Source organism: Odontesthes bonariensis, chromosome 9, assembly GCF_027942865.1.
Source record: "Odontesthes bonariensis isolate fOdoBon6 chromosome 9, fOdoBon6.hap1, whole genome shotgun sequence".
Classification (NCBI taxonomy): domain Eukaryota; kingdom Metazoa; phylum Chordata; class Actinopteri; order Atheriniformes; family Atherinopsidae; genus Odontesthes; species Odontesthes bonariensis.
The window spans coordinates 22,867,282-22,887,650 of NC_134514.1; the positions used below are offsets into that span (position 1 = coordinate 22,867,282).

A 20,369-nucleotide genomic window follows, 5' to 3' on the forward strand; every position below is an offset into this window, starting at 1 on the left:
CATCACAGCTTGGCCAAACCGCTTAACATCCCCCTCCCATCCCACTCCAGCTGACAACTCCTCAGGTCTGCTGCAAGGCTCTGCAGCCCACTCGACCTCCCGACACAACACAGAATAGGCGCAGACAGCACTAACCTCACAAGATGCCCAGGTCAGAGGTCATAACTAGACAGAGCACGCTAGACTCGTGGTCTGATAGAGTAGAGAGCAAACACCATCCTCATAGAGTGAGTTGTTCAGTTACTTATGAAGCATTCCTTCAGCATCATCAAAGTAGCGGGACTGGCAGAAAACCCTTTATTCTGCTCGACCAAGACCTAGTTAGAATAAATAAAAACCTAGTGCTGTATACATAACCGCAAATTGAGTGCAGTGTGAGATAATCTAGAAATCTGAATACAATAAATGGATTCCAGATGCAAATGCCGGCATCCCAGCAGTTTCTTTACATTACAAGGTCTGTGTCAAGTATAGCGCTACTGCTGACAGGAAGCGGACAAAGCTGATGGAATAGAGGGAGCTACTGAGGATGCAGGTGCGTGTGTCACGACATCGAGAAAGACGAGAACCACAGAGGGCAGACAGAACAGGACAGCAGGGCTCAGGGTCTGAAAGAGGTTCTGCAAGTCAACAAGTGGAGGGTGGTACAAAAACTTGAAACAAATAACATTCCACTGAGCTAAGAAACAAAAAAAAGATTGATCTTTCCATTTTCCTCTGTTCCTCTCTGAATTATTAATATGTGCTAATTAGTGATTATTTCATAATATTAACTCGCGGGGAAGATACTAGTTTTCAATATTGAGAATTATTCAAATGTTGCTAACAAAGTAATCTACAGTTATTCTGAACTATTATGGTATAAGCACACACACACACAACACACACACATATACTGGGGCCTCGGGGCTTAGCTAACCCTTGCAGCCTGACCGTCAGCTCTCAGCTCTGAATACCAGCAGCACTTAAACTTTCCCCTTTTCAAACAGCAGAGCACAAAGAGAAGACCACATCAGTGGCCTGCTGTTCATCCCCACAGACGGCTGAGCGCCGCTGAGCGCGGACAACAGGCAGGTCCCTGAGCACGTCCCTACATAATGTCCTCATGTCCCCCATCCATTTTGCATCAGGTTAAGAACTGTATGCAGTGTATACGGTTCTCCCATGTGAGACTAGATAAATGACAATTCTTTCAAACAGAGAGGGAGCGGTTGGGGTAGTGGGGCTCGGTACTGCAGCTGTCCCACTGGCCACGTCCACCCCCTGAATCCCCTAACCACCCACCACCACCACCCCCGGCAGCAGGTTCCTCCCTACAGAGTGAAAAAAAAAAAAACACGCTTCATTACGTCCTCTCTCCCCAGAGCAGCTAGGGGCCTTTCAGTGCAGATAAGCCTCTTAGACATGAAGTAGCGCTCAGAGCTGCATTTGAGTGACAGCAGGAAGGTTTAGCCATTCACTTGACAATGCTCACATTCTCTGGCTTTAATCTAGGAGGCGGACAATGATCTGTTTTTTAAGGCCTCATCTCCTCTGCTTTTCCCACAGCAGTAGGTGACTGGCACAAGGAAGAGAAAAAGAGACAGAGCGGGCCGAGGGCCGGCTGGGAGAGCGCGCTGCTATCTCTTAAGGCCTCATGTTTCTTTGACGGTCCAGACTGAGGTGGGATGAGAGGTGGGGGCGGGAAGTTGACGGAAGGCAAAGTGCATCAATCACACACACACACACACACACACATATGCATGGGCGCAAACAATAACTTGTGATGGTTGAGTGCGTCTGTGTGAAAGACAGGCAGGTGAGAGGCCTGCTGGTGACGTGGCTTAGTGTAGAGCTTTGTCATTCTTATCTGCTCTGACCACTGACATCCATCCCTACTCAGCCATTGTTTGGGCTTTTATGATGTATTTATGGGCACGGTAATGCACAGCCAAGTGGGGAAAACAAAGTAAAACAGTGTGAAAAGAAATTTGTTTGGATTTAATGACACAATGTAACCCTGTGACCTTTTGGGCACTAATGGGCTTTGATGACACAACACATTACATAGTCGATGTTAACTTTTTATGATATTGAGAACAACTGATTCTGATTCCTGGTTAAACATGAATACCAGGAAAAAGGGGCTAATTTGATTGGTTTAGATTTGTGTATGTTAGCTACCAAGTTTTTTTTTTTTTTTCAAAACCAGCATTTCATCAATATTATGTTATAATTTGTATGTCAAAATGAGTATTTTTCGGTCAGTTTGCCTTATGCAATTTTTCTCAAAGGGCATGTCATATTGATAAAGTGGAAGTGTGGTTGTGATACAATTAATTTTCTGCAGAGAATCTACAATGTCTTTAACTTCATTATGAGAAAATCCTGCAAAGTAAATGCATATATTCCAACAAGGTACTCACAGTCTTCTTCAGTCAAGTGAACTGATGTTTTCTCAAAGGATGTGAATGTGTAAGTATTTTTCCAGGACCAAAATGAACAAATAACACAAGGAGAGACAAAGCGTCGAAATGTTAAAAGCCTCTGTGGATTATTTTAAAATCACCTCACACTTCAGACTAGTTTGTTTTGCTCTTTAAAAAGTGTGAATATCCACACCTCATCTACAATAAACAGACACTGCAGTACAACTGAGACAGCCAGAGAAGCAAAGCTGAAGCCGTTTCAATAGACATTTGTGTCTGTGTGTGTGTGTGTGCCTGTGTGTGAACAGGAGGCCAACACACGGAAACACGTCCTTCAAGAGACATGTTGTAAAACCCTTTCACTGTCAATCACTGGGCTACTTATTACTCTAATTGGATTATTACTACAGTTTAGCTCTGTGTACACCTCTGTGTTTGTGAATGTAGCAGTAAGTCTAGCTGCTAACTGTGTGCAGAATGAAAATGAGTCTGAAATAGAGTGTTTGTGCAGCTGAAAAAATACTTCAGACATCAAGAGTATAAACTTTAGTCACTTTTTTAAGACTGTCGGTTGATATAAGTGTGGTATTTTGAAATTCTACTTAATAGATGGCTGTTGATTAATTTAGTGTTTGAAGACTTGGTAATATTACTGTTACTGACAAAAAAAAAGGCCTACAACTCCCAATGTGTGTATAGCTGAAGAGTGGTAACATGCACATAAAAGAGCTCAGAGACATATTCAAACTTTGTTCTCCTCTGTGCACTGCTATACTGGCCTATAAACCCCTAAATTCTGACATCTTAATACTATTTCTCTCTCTTTGTTTCAATTTAACACATGTTTCTGTGGTAGAAATGAATAAAACGGCCCAGTTTTGAATTTGACAACCACACATTTTTCAGATTACACATCAGGATTTTGAGCCAGTGTTGAGTTAAGGCCGCTGGGTTAAGGATTTCAAGTTTCAGATTCAGGCGAGAACATCACTAAAATTTTGAAAATGACTGTTCTTCTAATTGGCAGCAAGGCAATTCAATTTAGCTTACACTTTTGAGAGAAACCTGCGCGCACACAGACAAAAAAAACAAACAATTGCCACTCGGCATGTCCTCGGCACCTCATCCTTACTTTCCTCGCTTCTCTTACAACTTTACTCCCATTAATCTCACACACCTCATCACAGTCCCAGCACCTCAACCCCAGAAATCTCATATCCTCCGCACACCTTTACCTCCTCTCTGGGCTCAGCCACAGCTCTGAAATCCCACAGCTAATAACTCCTTTGCGTGTTCTCTACCACAGGACAAATCCCACCACCCACTGTCTTTTTTTCGATAAAACATAAAAACAGAACTTTGTAGTCTTATCTTGAGTTCATATTCCTCAGTCATGTGCATTTGTCAATAAAAGGTGCATTGAGACACCTGGTGTGTGCCTTCTGTAGATTGGGACAACTTGAAGAGAAAAAAAAATAAAAAATTTTTTAAAAAGTGTTACCAGAACACACATGCAAGAGACACACACATCCATTCGGGAACTGACAGGTCTTTTAGAAAGCCCAAAATACAAGTCTAAATACAGACAGAAAAGCAAGGGCCGTGAAAGAGGTAAAGAAAGACACAGTCAAGCTGTAAGATAGACATATCAGAAGACCGACAGACAGAGACAGATTGGGCAATTAGACAAACATACAGAGAAGGATCATTCCATTACACAGAGGGACTGACGTGGCGGCGAATCAGACAATGGGCCGATTCAGCATACTGCTGAGTGTTTATGTCCCCCGTCAGTCTGCATCACCAGTGTCCCACTGACTGCTCGCAGCTGACGCCCCTGACACACACGCACACACACACACACGCGCGCACACACACATCCACTCACCTCTTTGACCTCACGGGCTGAAATTGATGTACACACACTCCTGCTTTGCTTTCCGTCACATGTCAGCGTATCATGTCCCATGTAGGCTCAAAGCCTCAGTACTGTACATGTGTGTGTTTGAGAGAGAAAAAGACATAGGATGAGTGTGTGGGATTTGTGTGTGTGTGTGTGTGGGGGATGAATGAGTGAATGAATGGGCTTCTGTTAGACTGCCCTTAATGACTTTATTTAGAGATGTTGTGTTTAATTTCAGGAAACACCGGTCATGTATGCTGCCAGCAACATCTGTGGTGGAGGGGCAGCGTGACACTAGTCCACTCGCATCCTCGGACCTCAACCTCACCACAGTTTCTTATCTTCTGACACAGCCATATTGATCTGGTTAACAGGTATGGAGTGGGTGAACATTGAGAGAGATGGTGTCTTTCAGACCTTTCCCACTTCTCTTGTAACGCTCTATCACTCATTCTCAAATTTCCTCCTAAATTCACATTAGTCCTCTTCATTATCTTGCTTTTCTATACCCCTTGTTCCCCCTTTTCCTCCCCTCCTCATGCTTTCTAATGCCAGCATAAAACACACCAAAAGTTTTCACTGGATCTGGGTAATGAGGCAGACCTTTGACCTTGCCTTGATGACTTCCATACCTGTGCATGTGCAGGGATACATGTGGCTGTATGTATGTGTGCGTGTGCCTGCAGCTGGTGGCTGACAGCGACATGACTAATGAGGGCTTGGGACAGAAATAATAGGTGGGAATTATTACACAAAAAGGGTACAAGTGCAGAGGAAAAGGAAGAAGAAATGTCAGAGCCACAGGCAGGATGATAGGAAAGTAAAAGAAGGAAAACGAAGAGGGACAGTTTAGAATTTAGTTGAATTAGTTTTAATAATTACCGAAAGTGCAGCCTATAACCAACGAAGGGACCAGAGCGGAAAAGGTTTGCAATGTTTCACAGAGAATTGGCAAACGAAGAAAAACACTGCGCCGGACCCACGTTTCCATGAATTATTTTAGGATGTTTTCACACCTGAAAGTCTGCACCATGCTCAGATCAAGGTTTGTGATTTTGTAACATTGCAAACATTTCATCCAGAGAGGTTTGGATTCACACTGAGGCTTATGCACACAAGTCTAAAAACTTTCGAAAAAACCACGTAAATACTGTAACTCTGATAAACATGGGTGATAACTATCCGATGTTGGTTTCGACAATATGAAGAGCACGACAACTGCCTCTTTCAATAGAATCTGAAAAAGCTGAATTACTCGATTTATCATATAAAACTATAGCCAGCCCTCACATGTATGACGATGTTGGAAATATGTGTAAAACAAAAGCAGCAGTCCAGTTAGTCAGAAGTCTTCTAAACTTGTTTTTTTTTCAGATAATTTACAGACTTAACACAACTATGCCAAGTGAAATAAATGAGGAAAAGGACTTATTTACATCTGTATTAAATCTGTTTGAGTATTGCTGAATCATTTCACATTGTGGTCCACATGACAAATCTTCTCACTTCAAACAAAAGAAAAAAAAAAAAAGTTACAAAAAAACTTCCTGAGTCAAAAGGCTTAAAGACACTCAATCCTGCAATGGAAACCAGACTTTGTGGAGTAGCGCAACCTGGACAGCACATTTCGGTGTCTGGCAAATCTGCCTACAACTGTCACACTTAAGGTCAAGGGTCATGATGTGCAGACAGAGCAGAGCTTAGTAATTATACATGATAAATGTAATCACACACAGGAAGCATTTCTCCCAACAATTTACCGGCTTAGCCTTGTCAGATGTTCCAACATACAGATAAAATAGTGTTGAGGCATCATGTCATGGAATATTTGTGAATTTACTGAGTTCTTGCAATGCAAAAATGAAAAAATACATGGAGGAATTAATAATAATTCCATACTAATACTAATCAGTGATGTGGGACTTTGTATAGTACTTCTTGTATGGGAAAAAAGAACAGAATTTTAGGGCCAGAAAAAAAAAAAGTTTCCATTGGGAGGCATGTTGTGATAATGATGCTATCTGGCCCACAGAGATCTCGCCAGTGGAGCCTGACCTCCTGCTGGATCAGATCAGTGCCCATAATGGCTGACTGCAGCCAGTGGGGCTTGACCCACTGACACGAAACACGGCACGAAGGCAGAAGCAAGACACATGGGCAAGCATATAGATAGACACCCAGACAGACATCCTGTCTCAAACCACAAATAGATACAACAATTAAGGAAGGTCTGGTCATTTTCATTTCGCTGACCTCTGCCCCTCGACTCCCACACATACAGAGACAAATTGCGACTGCTGTTGGATTTGGCCAACAATTCTGATGCAGACGAACATGCAGTGTGAAGGCTGAGACAGCGGACATAAATCATACCTGTATTTGATCTGTGGGGCCCTGGGCAAGCTGACGATGTGACAGCCAGCACGCACCCAATGTGGGGCTGACATGGGTCACTTGTTTTGCTGGGCGGTTGGATTTTCAGTGTGATAGTTTTTCGCCTTTAATGTGGGTTCAAACAATAAAACATCAATAAGACAGGTCTGAAAGAATGCAACTGTCCAGGGGAGGCAAATCAAGCAAAGACAGACACAGACCACTTGGCTTCACACTTGAAGACACTGTGCATCAATGCAGGATAATTTTTTTTTCTGTTGAAACGACACACCACAGGGTTAGGGTTAGAGCATATGGAAGGGTGTCATCCCTTTAACGTACGTGGCACACACAAACAAAAGTTGTAGTACACAAAACGTGCAGTAATGGCACGTGACACGACTTGGCCTGTTATCGATGTGCTATTTCACTAGACCAGAATGGCATTTGAGTATTTTCATTTCAATTTGCTGTTCCTGACATTAAGGCCACTAAACTTTTAATACCAAATTTGAAGAGATAAAGAAATATATCCTCTGACAGCAATCCCCACGTGAGATGATACTCCTCTCCTTTCCTCAAGAAGCTTCTCGTCCCTTTTCTAGGTTAACTTAGTGATGTCATCAGTAGAAAACTGATGCTATAATCTTGTGGCATCTAAGTCAACTGTAGCAACCTCACACAATTAAGAATTACACTTCAGGGGTACCTTGTGCATTCAAAAATTACATCAAGGGGTCCTAACAAAGTGTCAATTTTTGATGAGTAAGGAGTGATGACAGTTTGATTAACAGATGTCTCAGAAGTGGCTAAGAGAGTGGAGTGTTGAGTCTTTTATCTTAATTAAGCTACTTGTAATTCTAGTGAAGGCAGTGGGATGGAAGTTTTGTGATTGGTGGATTTTGGCAGCTATTCAAGCATATGACAAGTGAGATATGATTCCTATGAGACAAATCAAAAAGGCTCGACCTCTGTCAAACAGCTATGTTCTCCTGTTTTCAGTAGTTGTCATCTTACCTGTACTTGTAACTGCTTACTACAGTGGTATACAGTGCAGTGTGTTTCATGTCAAAGTCATGCAAAGCATGTCATGGGCTATGCTTACCAGCAATTTAGATGGTGCACTGTACAGTACACAAATACCACAATGCTTATTCCACAAAAACATTTCCAAAATTATATAGCATCATTCTCCAAAGTCCCAAGAGAGATTATGATGTTACATGTGGAAGTACCCTTCAAAGTTTCCACCATTGTAATTGTATGGTTTAGAGCCACACTTTGTTTTCTGCCTGTAAGAGCATGTTTCAAAACCCCAGAGGTGGCTTGTCTCCAGGCTAAGCAAAATCAGAATTACATTAACACCCAAATAGCATTTCATCAAGGCCAGCAGGGCCTCGTGGCCCAGGACACCTGTAATAGAGTTTCCCCATTCACAGGCACAAAAACATTTAAACTCCTTTTGTATGGAAGGTTTACATGCTCCCGTCTGCAAGAAAATATGCTGCAACTGATCAAATCAGGCCAAACAAATTGCATTTGTCAAGAGGAGGATCAAATGCTAGCACCCACAACAAACATATTAGCAGTTTGATCTACACAGAATACTCTTGGCAGGGCGACAGTATTGGATTAACAAAGTAAGACTGAACAAGAAAAAAATATGTTGAGAAATCCAAACTGACTTCTTTCCTCTGCTTTCCCTTTGCTACATTGCACCTCTGTAAACAGAGGAATTACCACAATTGCATGCGAGAAGTGGTATTACTATGAATTCATCTTGAGAGATGTCGCGTGCCAATCTCAACATGGAACATTGGGTTAAATTATATAATCAATCTTTTGAAGTGCCACACCCTTGGATGACTGACAACTTTTGAAGATTTTCATAAGTCCATCTGATCTTAGGACGAATCAACACTTACGTTCATTATTCTCACTGTGGAATACATGAAATCTATCATGTATATCTATAATGGGAAAAGGAGATATTACTCCGGTTTGTTATTTAAATAAACAGAGACAGGGACGTCTGCCATGTATTTGTGTGTGAAAGTCAGGGGAGAGAAAGAAAGAGAGAGACTAAGGGGCCTGACTGTCTGACAGACAGGCAGGCAGATGGACACAAACTTGGCATTAGGGAATATGTTTCTGCCAGAGAGTGATCCATAAAGACTGAAGGAGGTCGAAGGGCACCCTTTCTGTAATGAGTCATCATCACTCAGTGGTGTCCATGCTGCGATGGCCTGTGTGCGTGTACGCGTGTGTCCGTGAGAATCATTGTCTGGGAGAGAGCGCCAGTGGATCTGCTGAGAGATAGTGCAGTGTAAACAGCCAATTCTGCTGCTCCAGGCCTCTGGAGAGTAAAGAGAGATCTTTCTGTTGTTTTACCAGAGCCCTGGCCAAATACTGTCACCCACAACGTCAATTAATCCCCTCTTCAACATTTTTTCAAGTCATAGGAAAAACACGGGTGAGAAGGTGAAAATGACTTTCACCGTATGAAACATGATAAATGTCAAAAAGCACATGGAATTCCTTCGGTTGGACGGAGACTGTGTTTGACTTCTAGGGGCTGGGTAAACACCACTGGACGAATCTTGCCTTGGCAGCAGTTCCCATGGTAACATCTTGGGCAGCAAAGACAGGGCCCGAAGGGAGTTGTGGCGATTTCATGAACTGATTTTTTTTTATTCAGTCAGTCATTACTTTTACCACAGCACAGCACGAACTGACCACTAAAAGGGCAGCGCAGACTGCCAACACCTTGTATATGGAATTCATAAAACAATGGCTCACACTAAATTCCCTTGCTGCATTCTCAATCAAGCCGCCATGGCAATGACTGTGTCTGTGCACATTTATGTGCATGCACGTGCAAAGGGGGCCATATTTTCTCTTGTGCAGCATTGAATGAATATCTCTATTTCTTGGCAGCTGACAGCCTGTTTGTCATCCACTCCACAACCAAGAACTGACCTTCAGCAGCGCAACTACTATAATCCTGCCATACCTCTCCTCTCCTCCCTTCATCCTTACATTTCCATTGCCTCTCTCACCCTATATCTTTTCTCAACTGTACCTCCCTCCACTTCTCCTTCACTTTTTGCTCAGCCTTTGTCATTGATCGCTGATGCGACTGGCTGCCTTCATGCTCAGTAATGACCTGCACTGGTAACCAGCCGGCTGCTCCTCTCGGCCCCTTCATAGATTGAACTGTCAGATGGCAGCGATTAATGGCTGGGCAGAGAGATACCGACTCACACCTGCAATGTCCCTCCCTGTGCCGTCCGGCTAATCCTCTGTTCAACCTCAGCACAGTCTACCTGTGTAGGCTGACATGAATGTCTACATATGCAGGTATGCTGAATCTAGATTTCTCCTAACAATGACTAAAATTCAAACTTTTAATATTTTTTTTCTTAAATGGATCAGCCTTTGAGAGCAAGAGAGGCTAAAGTAGTGTGTGAGAAAAAAAATTAATAATGATAATGTATATATTTCTCAACAGTATTTTACTGCATATTTTGCTCCTGCACCTAAATGAATGCATGAAATCATTATTTGTCTACAGAGCTATAATTTGTCGCCTTTACTTTTTTTTATTACATTGCAGTTACATCTGTAATACTTAGCTTATTCTACTGTTGTTCACACTTGAGTCGCTCTGAGCAAGAGAATCACGATGAATCCCTGAAATGCCCCAACGCGCTCCCTATGTGTTTCCTATGTGTTTCCTATGTGTTCCCTATGTGTTCCCTATGTGTTCCCTATGTGTTCCCTATGTGTTCCCTATGTGTTTCCTATGTGTTTCCCATGTGTTCCCTTAGTGTTCCCTATGTGTTCCCTATTCCTTAAACAGAGATGAGTGGGTTGTTTAGTCCGGTCTTGGTTTGTCTGTCTGTTGAGCTGCGCGCTGTAGGCTAACGCGGTCGTCCCATGTTGTACTTGGCGGGCCTTCTGCTAAATGTCAGCGCAATATCTTCTTACACTGATGAATGGGAACTTTCCAAACCATTCCCAAAGCTTTCATTCCCTTGTTCCAATGCTTATCCAGAGGAATGGCCAAGAAAACAGGGGCTTCTCCCCCTGTCTACCAGCCTCCCTCAAGTGGAGTGCTATGATGGAGACAGGCATGGCGGCTAAATTCAGTGAATTAAGAAAGTATGAATGCCTAACCTTGTATTCTTTATTGTATTATATATCAAATTCTAAAGACAAAAAAAAAAAAGCTTTTTGCCAACCAGTCCTTTCCATAACCCATAATGATAATTGGCCATTTCATCTTGCGTAACAGGTACACTTATCCTAGTCGTTGGTCTTATGACACATGTACTCTAGAGCGGGAATTCTTTACGGATCTTTCTGTATTTGCAATTCATAATTCATCTTCCTGTCAGTTCTGGCCAGCGTATATCAATCCCTTAAAACTTAACTTAAAAGCACCCCCACTGCATGATGCTGCCATCACTGTGCTTCAACTTAGGCATAATCTTAGCTGGTGATGAGCCGCGCCAGGCATGCACCAGACTTGGTGCTTGCAATTCTGTTCAAAGAGTAAACTTTTTATCTAATTTTTTTAATCAATTTGCCACAGGTGGACTCAAATCCCCTTCTGGACACATTCTAAGAAAAATCTAACGGGCAAATGCCCGCAACTTGAAAGTCCAAGGTGAAATATTGTAATACCTTTGTTCATAACTGATAACAGCTTTTTTTTGTAAATTTACAAAGTATTCCAAAAGCATTTGTGCATGTTGTCATTTGGAGTTAAGAAATGTAGACTGCTGGCAAAATTGCAATTTTAACCATTAATAATCACATGTGCAATATTAAAAGTGTGTCCAATGAAAAAGGAGTGTGAATGATGTCTGAATCCACCCTGAAATCCTCCCTCCAAAAAAAAAAATAGAAAAAAAGTATACAGAGGAGGAAGGAGAACAATCCTCTGAACAGTGAACATGTGAATATCAGGCCAGCAGGGGTTTGGCGCTGTGTGTGAAACAGAGATAAAATCGATTAGCTTCTCCACTGACCCAGTGAGCAGAGGGGCCCCCCATCGCCCGAGTCTTGCCACAGCTCTGACTGAGACGTCCAGGCCTTGAGGTCCCTCGGGGTCGCCTATGGACACTGAGGTGAACAAAGTGGTGCCCTCCTGTCAAACTAAAGCCCTCAAGCAACAGCAAAACAACAGAGCATGCTGCAATGCTCCACTGCTCTCTGATTCCACAGGAGACACGGAAGATGTAGCGCAGACTGCTGAAAGAGCATGTTGTGCATAAGAGCTGCTGCTCAGAGTACAGAACTGTACTTATACTTTGGGCGAGAATTTTGAAGTTAATTAGGAATTTCAGCCAACATTTTAGTCATTTTGTGCTGATTACAAAGAAATATTTTAACTTATTTTACAGCTTGTATATCTTTAATATTTTACTTGTGAACAACATCTGAAGTTAGAATTAGAAACTGTTCATTCTTGTTTGATAAAAAGGTGATAAGTAAATTGCTTGACAAGGCAACAAACCTATGGGTTTGATTACCCTTTAAAGCGCAAAAAAGCTTGCTTTTGTTCATTTCCAGAGTCTGATAATATTTACAGACACTGCCGAGTATTTCTTGGAAATTTCAAAAGCACCGGCCTGACAAATTCTTGACACCTGTTGACAGGCCTTGTAACCTCTCCCTATCGTTTTATCGGCTCCTTTTCCTCCCATGATTTCCTCAGTCAAATCACTGGGTGAGGAGCACCTCTTTGATTCCTGGCTCATTGTAGTGAATCTGACCCCAGGGGTCACAGAGTGGAAAGAAGTGTATGTGTCACCATTAAGCTCTTCTCCGTGTTAGAATAATATTCCTACGGTGCTTTTAGGATGCTAACACTAATCAAAACAGGACATCCTGAGGAGGGCCGCGCTCTCTCTTCCCTGGCCCCGCTCACCGGCTGCTTTATGTTTTTGTGTTTGTGGTGGAGCGACAATCCCAGGAAGCCGCGAGGAGGGTTCATCAAAGCTCCAAGCGGGGGGCCCAGGCTGCAGGATCGCTGGAATGTGGCGGGGAAAGGAATCACTACTGTCCTATTGTTCCCATGTTTCCTCGGACTCATCACATGCCGGCACGTCCAGTTCACTTACAGGTAAGCAGTGCTAATCAGCCCTGCATTCTTTTCCACAGCCACATTCTTTCCTCTGCCACGACCCTGGCTGACCAACAACACTTGTGCACACACACACACACACAGACACGGCTCATGGCTTCTAACTCTCACATACATATGGGGGAAGTCATCAAGACAGATCTTTAAGGACAGGGATGTGGTGTTTCCTTTTCTTCACAAAAGGATTTGTTAAAGGAAGACAAGGTGTGCACTGCCAATCCATGTTTTGTTGATGATAACAAATTAATTCCAACTCTAATTGACTGGGCAGAGAATTTGCCGGGTTGCTTTGCAATATCTCAGATAAAGATGAATAAATGAATAAAACAAAAAATTTCCTCAGACTTTTTTTTTTTTTTTTTTTATTGCCCGTCTTCCTGTTTTCAAAAGTTATTTCGCACAAAAGTCGAGAGAAAAAGAAATTATGAACCGTGTGAGTCAAAGTTTTTGACATTCCGACTCTATCGATCAAAAATGAATGGGCAGGTGTGTCCAAACTTTTGAGTGCAACTGCATATTTCACGATTCCTTACATTTGTCCACCTCGGTGTCCCCGCAGGTTAATAATGCTATCGCAGCTTTGAAAGATTTTTCGTCTTTACGTCTTTTACTCTAACGATCACCGTTTCAGCACTGCAGCACAGACGAGGCTATCAGCTCCAATCAGGTGAAATTGCTGCGGTCCAAACATCATCAGGAAGACCCCAGCTTTGATCACATCTCCTCCCCTCATCACTCCCGTCCTGTGGGGGGTGAGAGGTCAGCGCTTAATGAGCCTCAGGGTGGAGAGTGGAGGGGGGAAGCTTGTTATGGTAGAGATAAAAGGTACAGGAATCACATGCACGCAGCCCACAAACACATACAAGTACACACTTGATTATATCTGCCCTGCCATGCCTCCTTACATCACTTGATGCCCTTTTATGCCCCTTGTGAGTCTGAAATGACTCTCTTCTCTCGAAACCTCTCTCACTAACTCCTTCGACTGGTCCAGCCTGCTCCACCCGGGGAGATCCCCGAACAGTGCTGGAACACACTGTTATCACCACACTCACAAAACGATTGTTGGGTAATTCCTGTTTATAGCTATGTGCTCCCTTCGGTGTGTAAGCACTGTTCTCTCCATCAAGCCTCCAGGACAGCCATCAAAATGCAGTGTTCGCAGGCAATGTGCGCCATTTCAGCACATCTGCAAGCACAAAGGAATTTTTTTCAAACTTTAAAAGAATTCTGATGAGATTCAAAGTGAGCTGATGAGTAATTAAGACGCGAGCAACTATAAAATGCCCATACAATCTTATTTGAGATTATTGGATGAGATATAAAACAAGTGTAGACAACCAGAGAGAGAAATGATGATCACTAGACTAGAAAAGGTCAAATAATCATTCTGAAGCTTTTAAACTATCATCATATATCTGCAGTCTACGGTAAAGTGCAGCACATACACTGGCAGCAAGCATAAAGTCATATCAAATCATACTTAGTTTTTGTCCCCATAAAAGTACTCAACAATGCAGTAAAGTGACTTTGGGTAGTTAGCTGATGTGAGACATGAGGCCAGAATGTCGGGCCCTGTTTCTACCACCTTCTCCAGGTAATTGATTGGAGCATATAAAATGATTGAGTTTCTTTAATTAGCTAACAGACATCTCTCAACAAAGCATGCCAAGCAGTGCTAACTTCACAACGCCACATTAATAGCCCCGGGTGAACTGCGCTATCAGCAGTCTGTTGACATTATATCTCCTCAGACATCATAACGACACACAAATCAGTTTTGATGTCAACTTTTAAAATCAGCAATATGTCATTTATCTCGGACCAATTTGCGATGAGAAAATGGCGGCGTGCTCCATATTTGACAGCTACCCTCTGCATAGTGCCTTTGTTTAGTGTATGCACACTAACGCTTGCACATGCACACACTCATACAAACCAGCTAAGCACATAGACATACTCACCTCCCTTTCAAGCAAACACACACATAACACACACACACACACACACACACACACACACACAATCTATAAAAATATGTTGAGCTTGGGACTGCTCTGTTGATAATGACCTCAGCCTTGGCACCGCACTGGGCCAGACCAGACTGCCGACAGGCTGGAGGCTTTTGTGTGGACTCCCTATCTCTAACTCCATGACCTTTAGGGGGAAGAAGAAAGCAGAAATGCTTTTTCTTATTTAGAAGGGGTAAGGCTCACTCATTGTTCTGTATTGGTACAGTTTCCCTGTGGTAAACACACAGCGGTTCCCAGGCTTGACATGTTGCTGCACACCCCCCCTCCCTCCATCCATCCCTTGGTGTTCCCACACTGCCCTGTCTGGGTCACTGCATCAGTACTCACCTCCCAACACACACACAAGAGTCAACGCACATGCACATCATCATCATGTGCAAACAAAACGCTTTATGAATTATGAAATTCCCCTCGTGCGTTGTAGGAAAGAATGGACGACAGATAGTAAAAAAGAGGAGTAAAGACAGGAGAGGAGCGCCAGGGCCGAAGAGGGGACCCATGGCAGGGCCTGGATGCTCCCTATTTGCTGGGGACAGGGGACATCCTTCAAGTGGGTGACAACAGTCTAAACAAACCACTGACCTCGTCAGCTCTGTGTTTACAGCCCTGAGACTGAGTTCTGGACGACTCATTAACATCAGAGCCTTCCAAAAAAGCCCTTTTTGGGCATTCACCCAGCATAAGAGATTAGGAACAGAGAGCGGACAGATGGGGTCTTGATAGATGGAAAGTCCTAGGTCAGAGTCAAACTGCCCCTCACAGCCCCTACTGCTCCTGTTCATGCACAGATGGACAAGAACCTATTTCTAAAAACGCATGATGGACTCTGTGTGTGTGTGTGTGTGTGGCATTCAGCAGCTTCCAATGATGTGCTTATGTGTTCCCTCCAGTTTTCATTTTTTCATGCAGATTGATCACATGATTGTTACAAATCCATGGGATACAAAAGATTTTCTAAAGGTCCTTCACATTTGTTTTAATCTGCAGCCTAAAGCTATACTCCTAAAGTTTGTAAGAAATAACTGAATCTTCATTTAAGGCTTTTAAAATGTACGTTTTATGGTTAAGTTATTCGGCCAGTGATAAAATATTATATTATATTATTTATAATCAAATGCAAGTAATTTTTTTGTGATTGCTTGTGATGTAGTCGATTGTTCTTTCCTGTTTTTTTTTTTTTTTTTTTTTGCATGACAAAAACGCCTTGAACATTTTTGCCTCTGAATTTGTGCCTGAAAAAAAAAAAAAAAAAAGATACAAAAATTCCCAAGGACTCATACACAAATCAACAGTTAATCGAGCCAGAAAACAGAGCGAGGTGATGTCTGCCACGAGCCCCGATGATTCTTGGTCCACTAATGGAGGAGACATGAGTCTATAGGGCATGTGTATACCGAGCTTTGGCACCAAGCGAAGCGCAGGCAAAGAGCGCCGCTCCGGGACAACAAGGGCCGTTTAATGGGGTCTCTATTTCACTTTCCTCGCGCCGACCCGCTCCCTCTCACCTCTCAAATGGGCCGATCTATTAACCGTTTTAATGAGCTCCGCCAGACAAACGTGAGATGCATGGCCCATTGCACAATGTGGAGAGGACAACGCACTTCTCAGCGCCGGAGACGAGAGGCGCTGACGGAAACGAGTCAGAGGCCTCCCTCTCTCTCTTTCTCTCGAACACACACACACACACACTCTCTGAAACACACACATAAACGCACAGCTTCTCTCGTGCCAATCAGAGGTACCAATTTGTAAGATAAGACATCGAAAAAGAGACACTACTCTCCGTTCCTGGAGACAGACGGATGAATGAGCGATGACTGACAGGGTAGTGAAGCAAATGAGAGAATAATGATTAAGTATAGTGCCACGGGACACAAACTGACACTTGTTAGCCTTCGATATTTTCATGGAGCTGTCCATATAGGTATATGATTTTCCAGTTTAGATGTTTAGATCGTCACTTTAATTCGCATTGTGATTATTTCAAACAAATTATCAAAGCACGTAGATTAAAAAAAAAAAGTTTTTTTTTTTTTTTTTTTTTTTACTGTGACACAAATATGCTAAGGAGACCTATAATTAGGCCCACACAGAACTGGGTTGGACCATCAAGCCCCCTCCCTCAGTGCAGTCTGTGGTGCGGCCTGTTCCCTGACTCTAAAGTTTTCTGCTGCTCACCGCGTTACATCTGGACGTGCGGACTAATCAGTCAGCTTCCATCAATCATGCTTACGTTTACCACCTCTCCATCACCTCCTCTATTACACGCACCCTCTCTCTCTCTTTTTATCACAAGAGTGTTCTGCAAGGAGGGAGGCACACACTGAACGCATTTACCAGCAGAGCCCTTATGAGGGGTCTGGGAATTTAAATATTCACTGTTGACACTGTGCAGACCTGGCTGGGGGCCAGGGTGGGCCCGCTACTTCGGGGCCCAAAAACATTCCGCTTGTCTGAATTGAGAAGCAGAAATCCCTCTCTTCCATTTTCAAAATAGGCTAATAATCGTTAAATGCACGAGGGAATTAGTCCTCCTGCCTGTGCAAATATGGAGGCTCGGAGAGTGCGGTTGCGTTCTCTCCTTCGTGTGTGTTTTATGGATAAAAAGAAAAGAAAACTCGGGAGATCTGCAGACTGCTACAAAAAAGAATTAAAAAAAATTAGTGTTTTTCTTCCTGTTGTTGATGGTGCCTATGTACCTCCTGTGGACGTATACCTATATCCTCTCATTATTTAACAGCACTTTAGTAACGTTATCTGTTTATTAAACTTCATCAGCGTGTGTCTGGTTTATTACTGTGTAGTAAGCTGACTTGTTTCTTACTTGACCACATGTTGTCCTATAACTTCTCTCCAGCCTAAAGCTTATGGACCTTTACTCTCCGGATCATTTCAGACTAATGTTGCAGCTACACAATTTAGTTTTATTTGATTTATGTAGCAGATTTTTCCTTTTCTTTCTCTCTTTCTTTCTTTCTTTCTTTCCCCCTGCAAAGATACAGGTGGAGTAGCATCTAAACGGTGTGTGTGTAAACACTGGTGGCCTGCACTGAAACTCCGGTTCTACGCGTTCTTTATATGAAATTTGTGCAAACCCGACATTTTTGCGGGTCCACCCCCCAAACCACCACCACCTGCCCTACTCGTGTCCTAAAACACACGCGCATGAATGGCGTGACCTCTCCAAACAGAAGTCAACATGAATAAAACAAAAAAAGCTCAAAGAAATGCAACAACACAGAAACACTGCTGAGAAAAAACCCGAAGACATATGCAAGAGCTTGGTTGAAGCGTGCTCTGAGAAGAATAATACGCGTCTTGATAATTTATTGTGGCAGATTAATGCACGAGTAACCTTATCACTCATCTCCTTGTATGTGGGTGATTGGGTGTGAGTAAATTAAATCGATTTTAATGACACAAGTGCAACTTTATGGATCAAACTCATTAAATGGTTCAATCTTTTATTTCACCCTAAGTGCACAATGCCACGGTGTAAGATGCCTGATTACTGCAATGCTCAATTTTACATTTTTACAACAACAACAAAAAAAATTAAAACATCAAAGTCTGAAATGTGTTCTGTTCGTATCACCAAACAATCTGTGCGCAATATATATATACACATATCAATATGTAAGAACTCGCGGAATAAACGGCACAACTCACACAAATACACACACAAAGAGCTTTTAAAAACGAGATCCCCTGCAACATGCACCATGCGCCGTCTCCGTCCTCGCTTCCTCCTTGTTTCTCTCCATCCATCTCATTTTCCCCCCAAGTTTCCCGGACAAACTTAGGTGACAAGCAGGCAGCAGCGTGCAGCGGCCGCAGTGTAACTGCCGATGCAATGGACCTGGGATTTTAACTCGCATCACACTACGCTACACTACAGCGCCCACTACATGCAACGAGCGATTCCAATCGAGGAGCGGACGCCTTGCAGAAAAGTTCCACCGTCGCTCCCTCAACTTTAAAGTTTACACTGTTCCCGCGACCGCTTTAAACGCTTTTCTTCGCGACGTTATCGCAATCTGCCCGTTCCCAACACGTTAACGTGCGGATTATGCTCGTTTGCCGCAAGCGAAATCGTTACAGAAAACTGTTAATTGACGCGGTGATAACAGCGAAGCCTTTAGGTATATAAGATGGCATGTTTCAAAAAGAAAAAAGAAAGGGATGTTGCACCTACTCGTGGCCAGTTTCCGCGCCCTGCCTTTGGACCTCATGGTGCCAGTCTCTCGGCGTGGGTTTGTTTGGATTTTTTCTTGAATCTTTTCCCCCCCTCTTTTTTTTTTTTTCCTCCTCTGTCCTTTTTCTCTGGGTTTCTCAATCCAAGAGCGCTATCTCTCCGGCATTGTCAGTCTGGACACCTTCGCACATGCGCACAGCCCAAAATCTTCCGGCAGCAAGTGCCAGAAAAAGTTTGGGACGATTTATCACTTTGATATAGAGCTGATCTGGTCAAGATGGGCGAATCGTGGACATCTCGTTTCGCCTCAGATTTGCAAACGGACGCGAGATAGCGAGAGCACGCTGAAAGAAAGAAAGAAAGAAAGAAAGAAAGAAAGAAAGAAAGAAAGAAAGAAAGAAAGAAAGAAAAAGAAAAGACCCAGGACGCAGTCTCAGATTCGAAGTCTTATCTTGTTTACACCTCAGAAAACTTTCTACTTTAGAATTCACCGGCACATGTTTGACTTCATGTCTACTGAAGCGAATGTCAGGAGGATAAAACGGGGAAAAGGAGAGTTGTAACAAATTATTTCGTATGAAAAAAAGAGGGGAGGGAGAGTGTGTGTTTCTAGCTAATTCCATCCAGTTAAATACGACAGATATGTCAGATTTTCATTAAAGATAGAAAAGAGAGCTTTGTCAAGATTGATATTTTTTTGCAGTGCATTCAGCACCCCGCATCTTGAACGTTAATTATAACAAAATCCTTCTGTTCTCTTTAAATGAAGTCCCATTAATCACCATTCTCTTTATATGACCGATTCTGGGTGTATAGTCATTAAAGGTTTTATATATTTTAATTGTGTTCTGACCATTGAAGCGCTGGAAAAATGAATGAACCCCCCCCCCCCCCCCCCCCCTCTGTTGGGCACCCGAGTGACAGCTTTAATATGAGAGTGCCCAGGTTTTTCTTTTCTTTTTTCTTTTCCCCCTCTCTCTTTGTGCTGACAATTATGAAGATGTTAAGTGGTTAGTATTAATGCCTGTTTGAGACGTTTCTGTTACAGTGCGCGGATTCCATCGCCTGGTAATTGCTGCAGGGCTCGAATAGGATGTTTATACTTGATTTAACTTGGAAGGAGAACAGCTCCATTAGAAGAGAAAAGACTGTTGTCCAAACCCTCATCTCAGCCGGGGGAATAACACTCGAATCAATCTCCCCCTTTTTAAAAAAAAATATTATTATTTTTATTATTATTCTGTTATCCATCAATGCTTTTTTTTAAAGCATTTTATATTTAGATAGGCCCGCAGAGACATCA

At 42.8% G+C, this 20,369-nt stretch overlaps 1 protein-coding gene across 12 annotated transcripts in view; it reads right to left on the reverse strand.

The window, feature by feature from the left end:
* mecom (MDS1 and EVI1 complex locus) overlaps positions 1-19,257 on the reverse strand; it is a 129,331-nt gene extending 110,074 nt beyond the window's left edge. For 10 of the 12 annotated variants that reach the window (XM_075473681.1, XM_075473677.1, XM_075473686.1 and 7 more), the window contains exon 1: positions 19,067-19,256. In XM_075473681.1, the coding sequence (XP_075329796.1) occupies positions 19,067-19,103 (37 nt within the window). In that variant the 5' untranslated portion in view covers positions 19,104-19,256. Of the gene's footprint in view, positions 1-19,066 lie in introns of all 12 variants that reach the window. The other 2 variants (XM_075473687.1, XM_075473682.1) reach the window with 1 other exon arrangement.
* Positions 19,258-20,369: the final 1,112 nt, after the last annotated feature.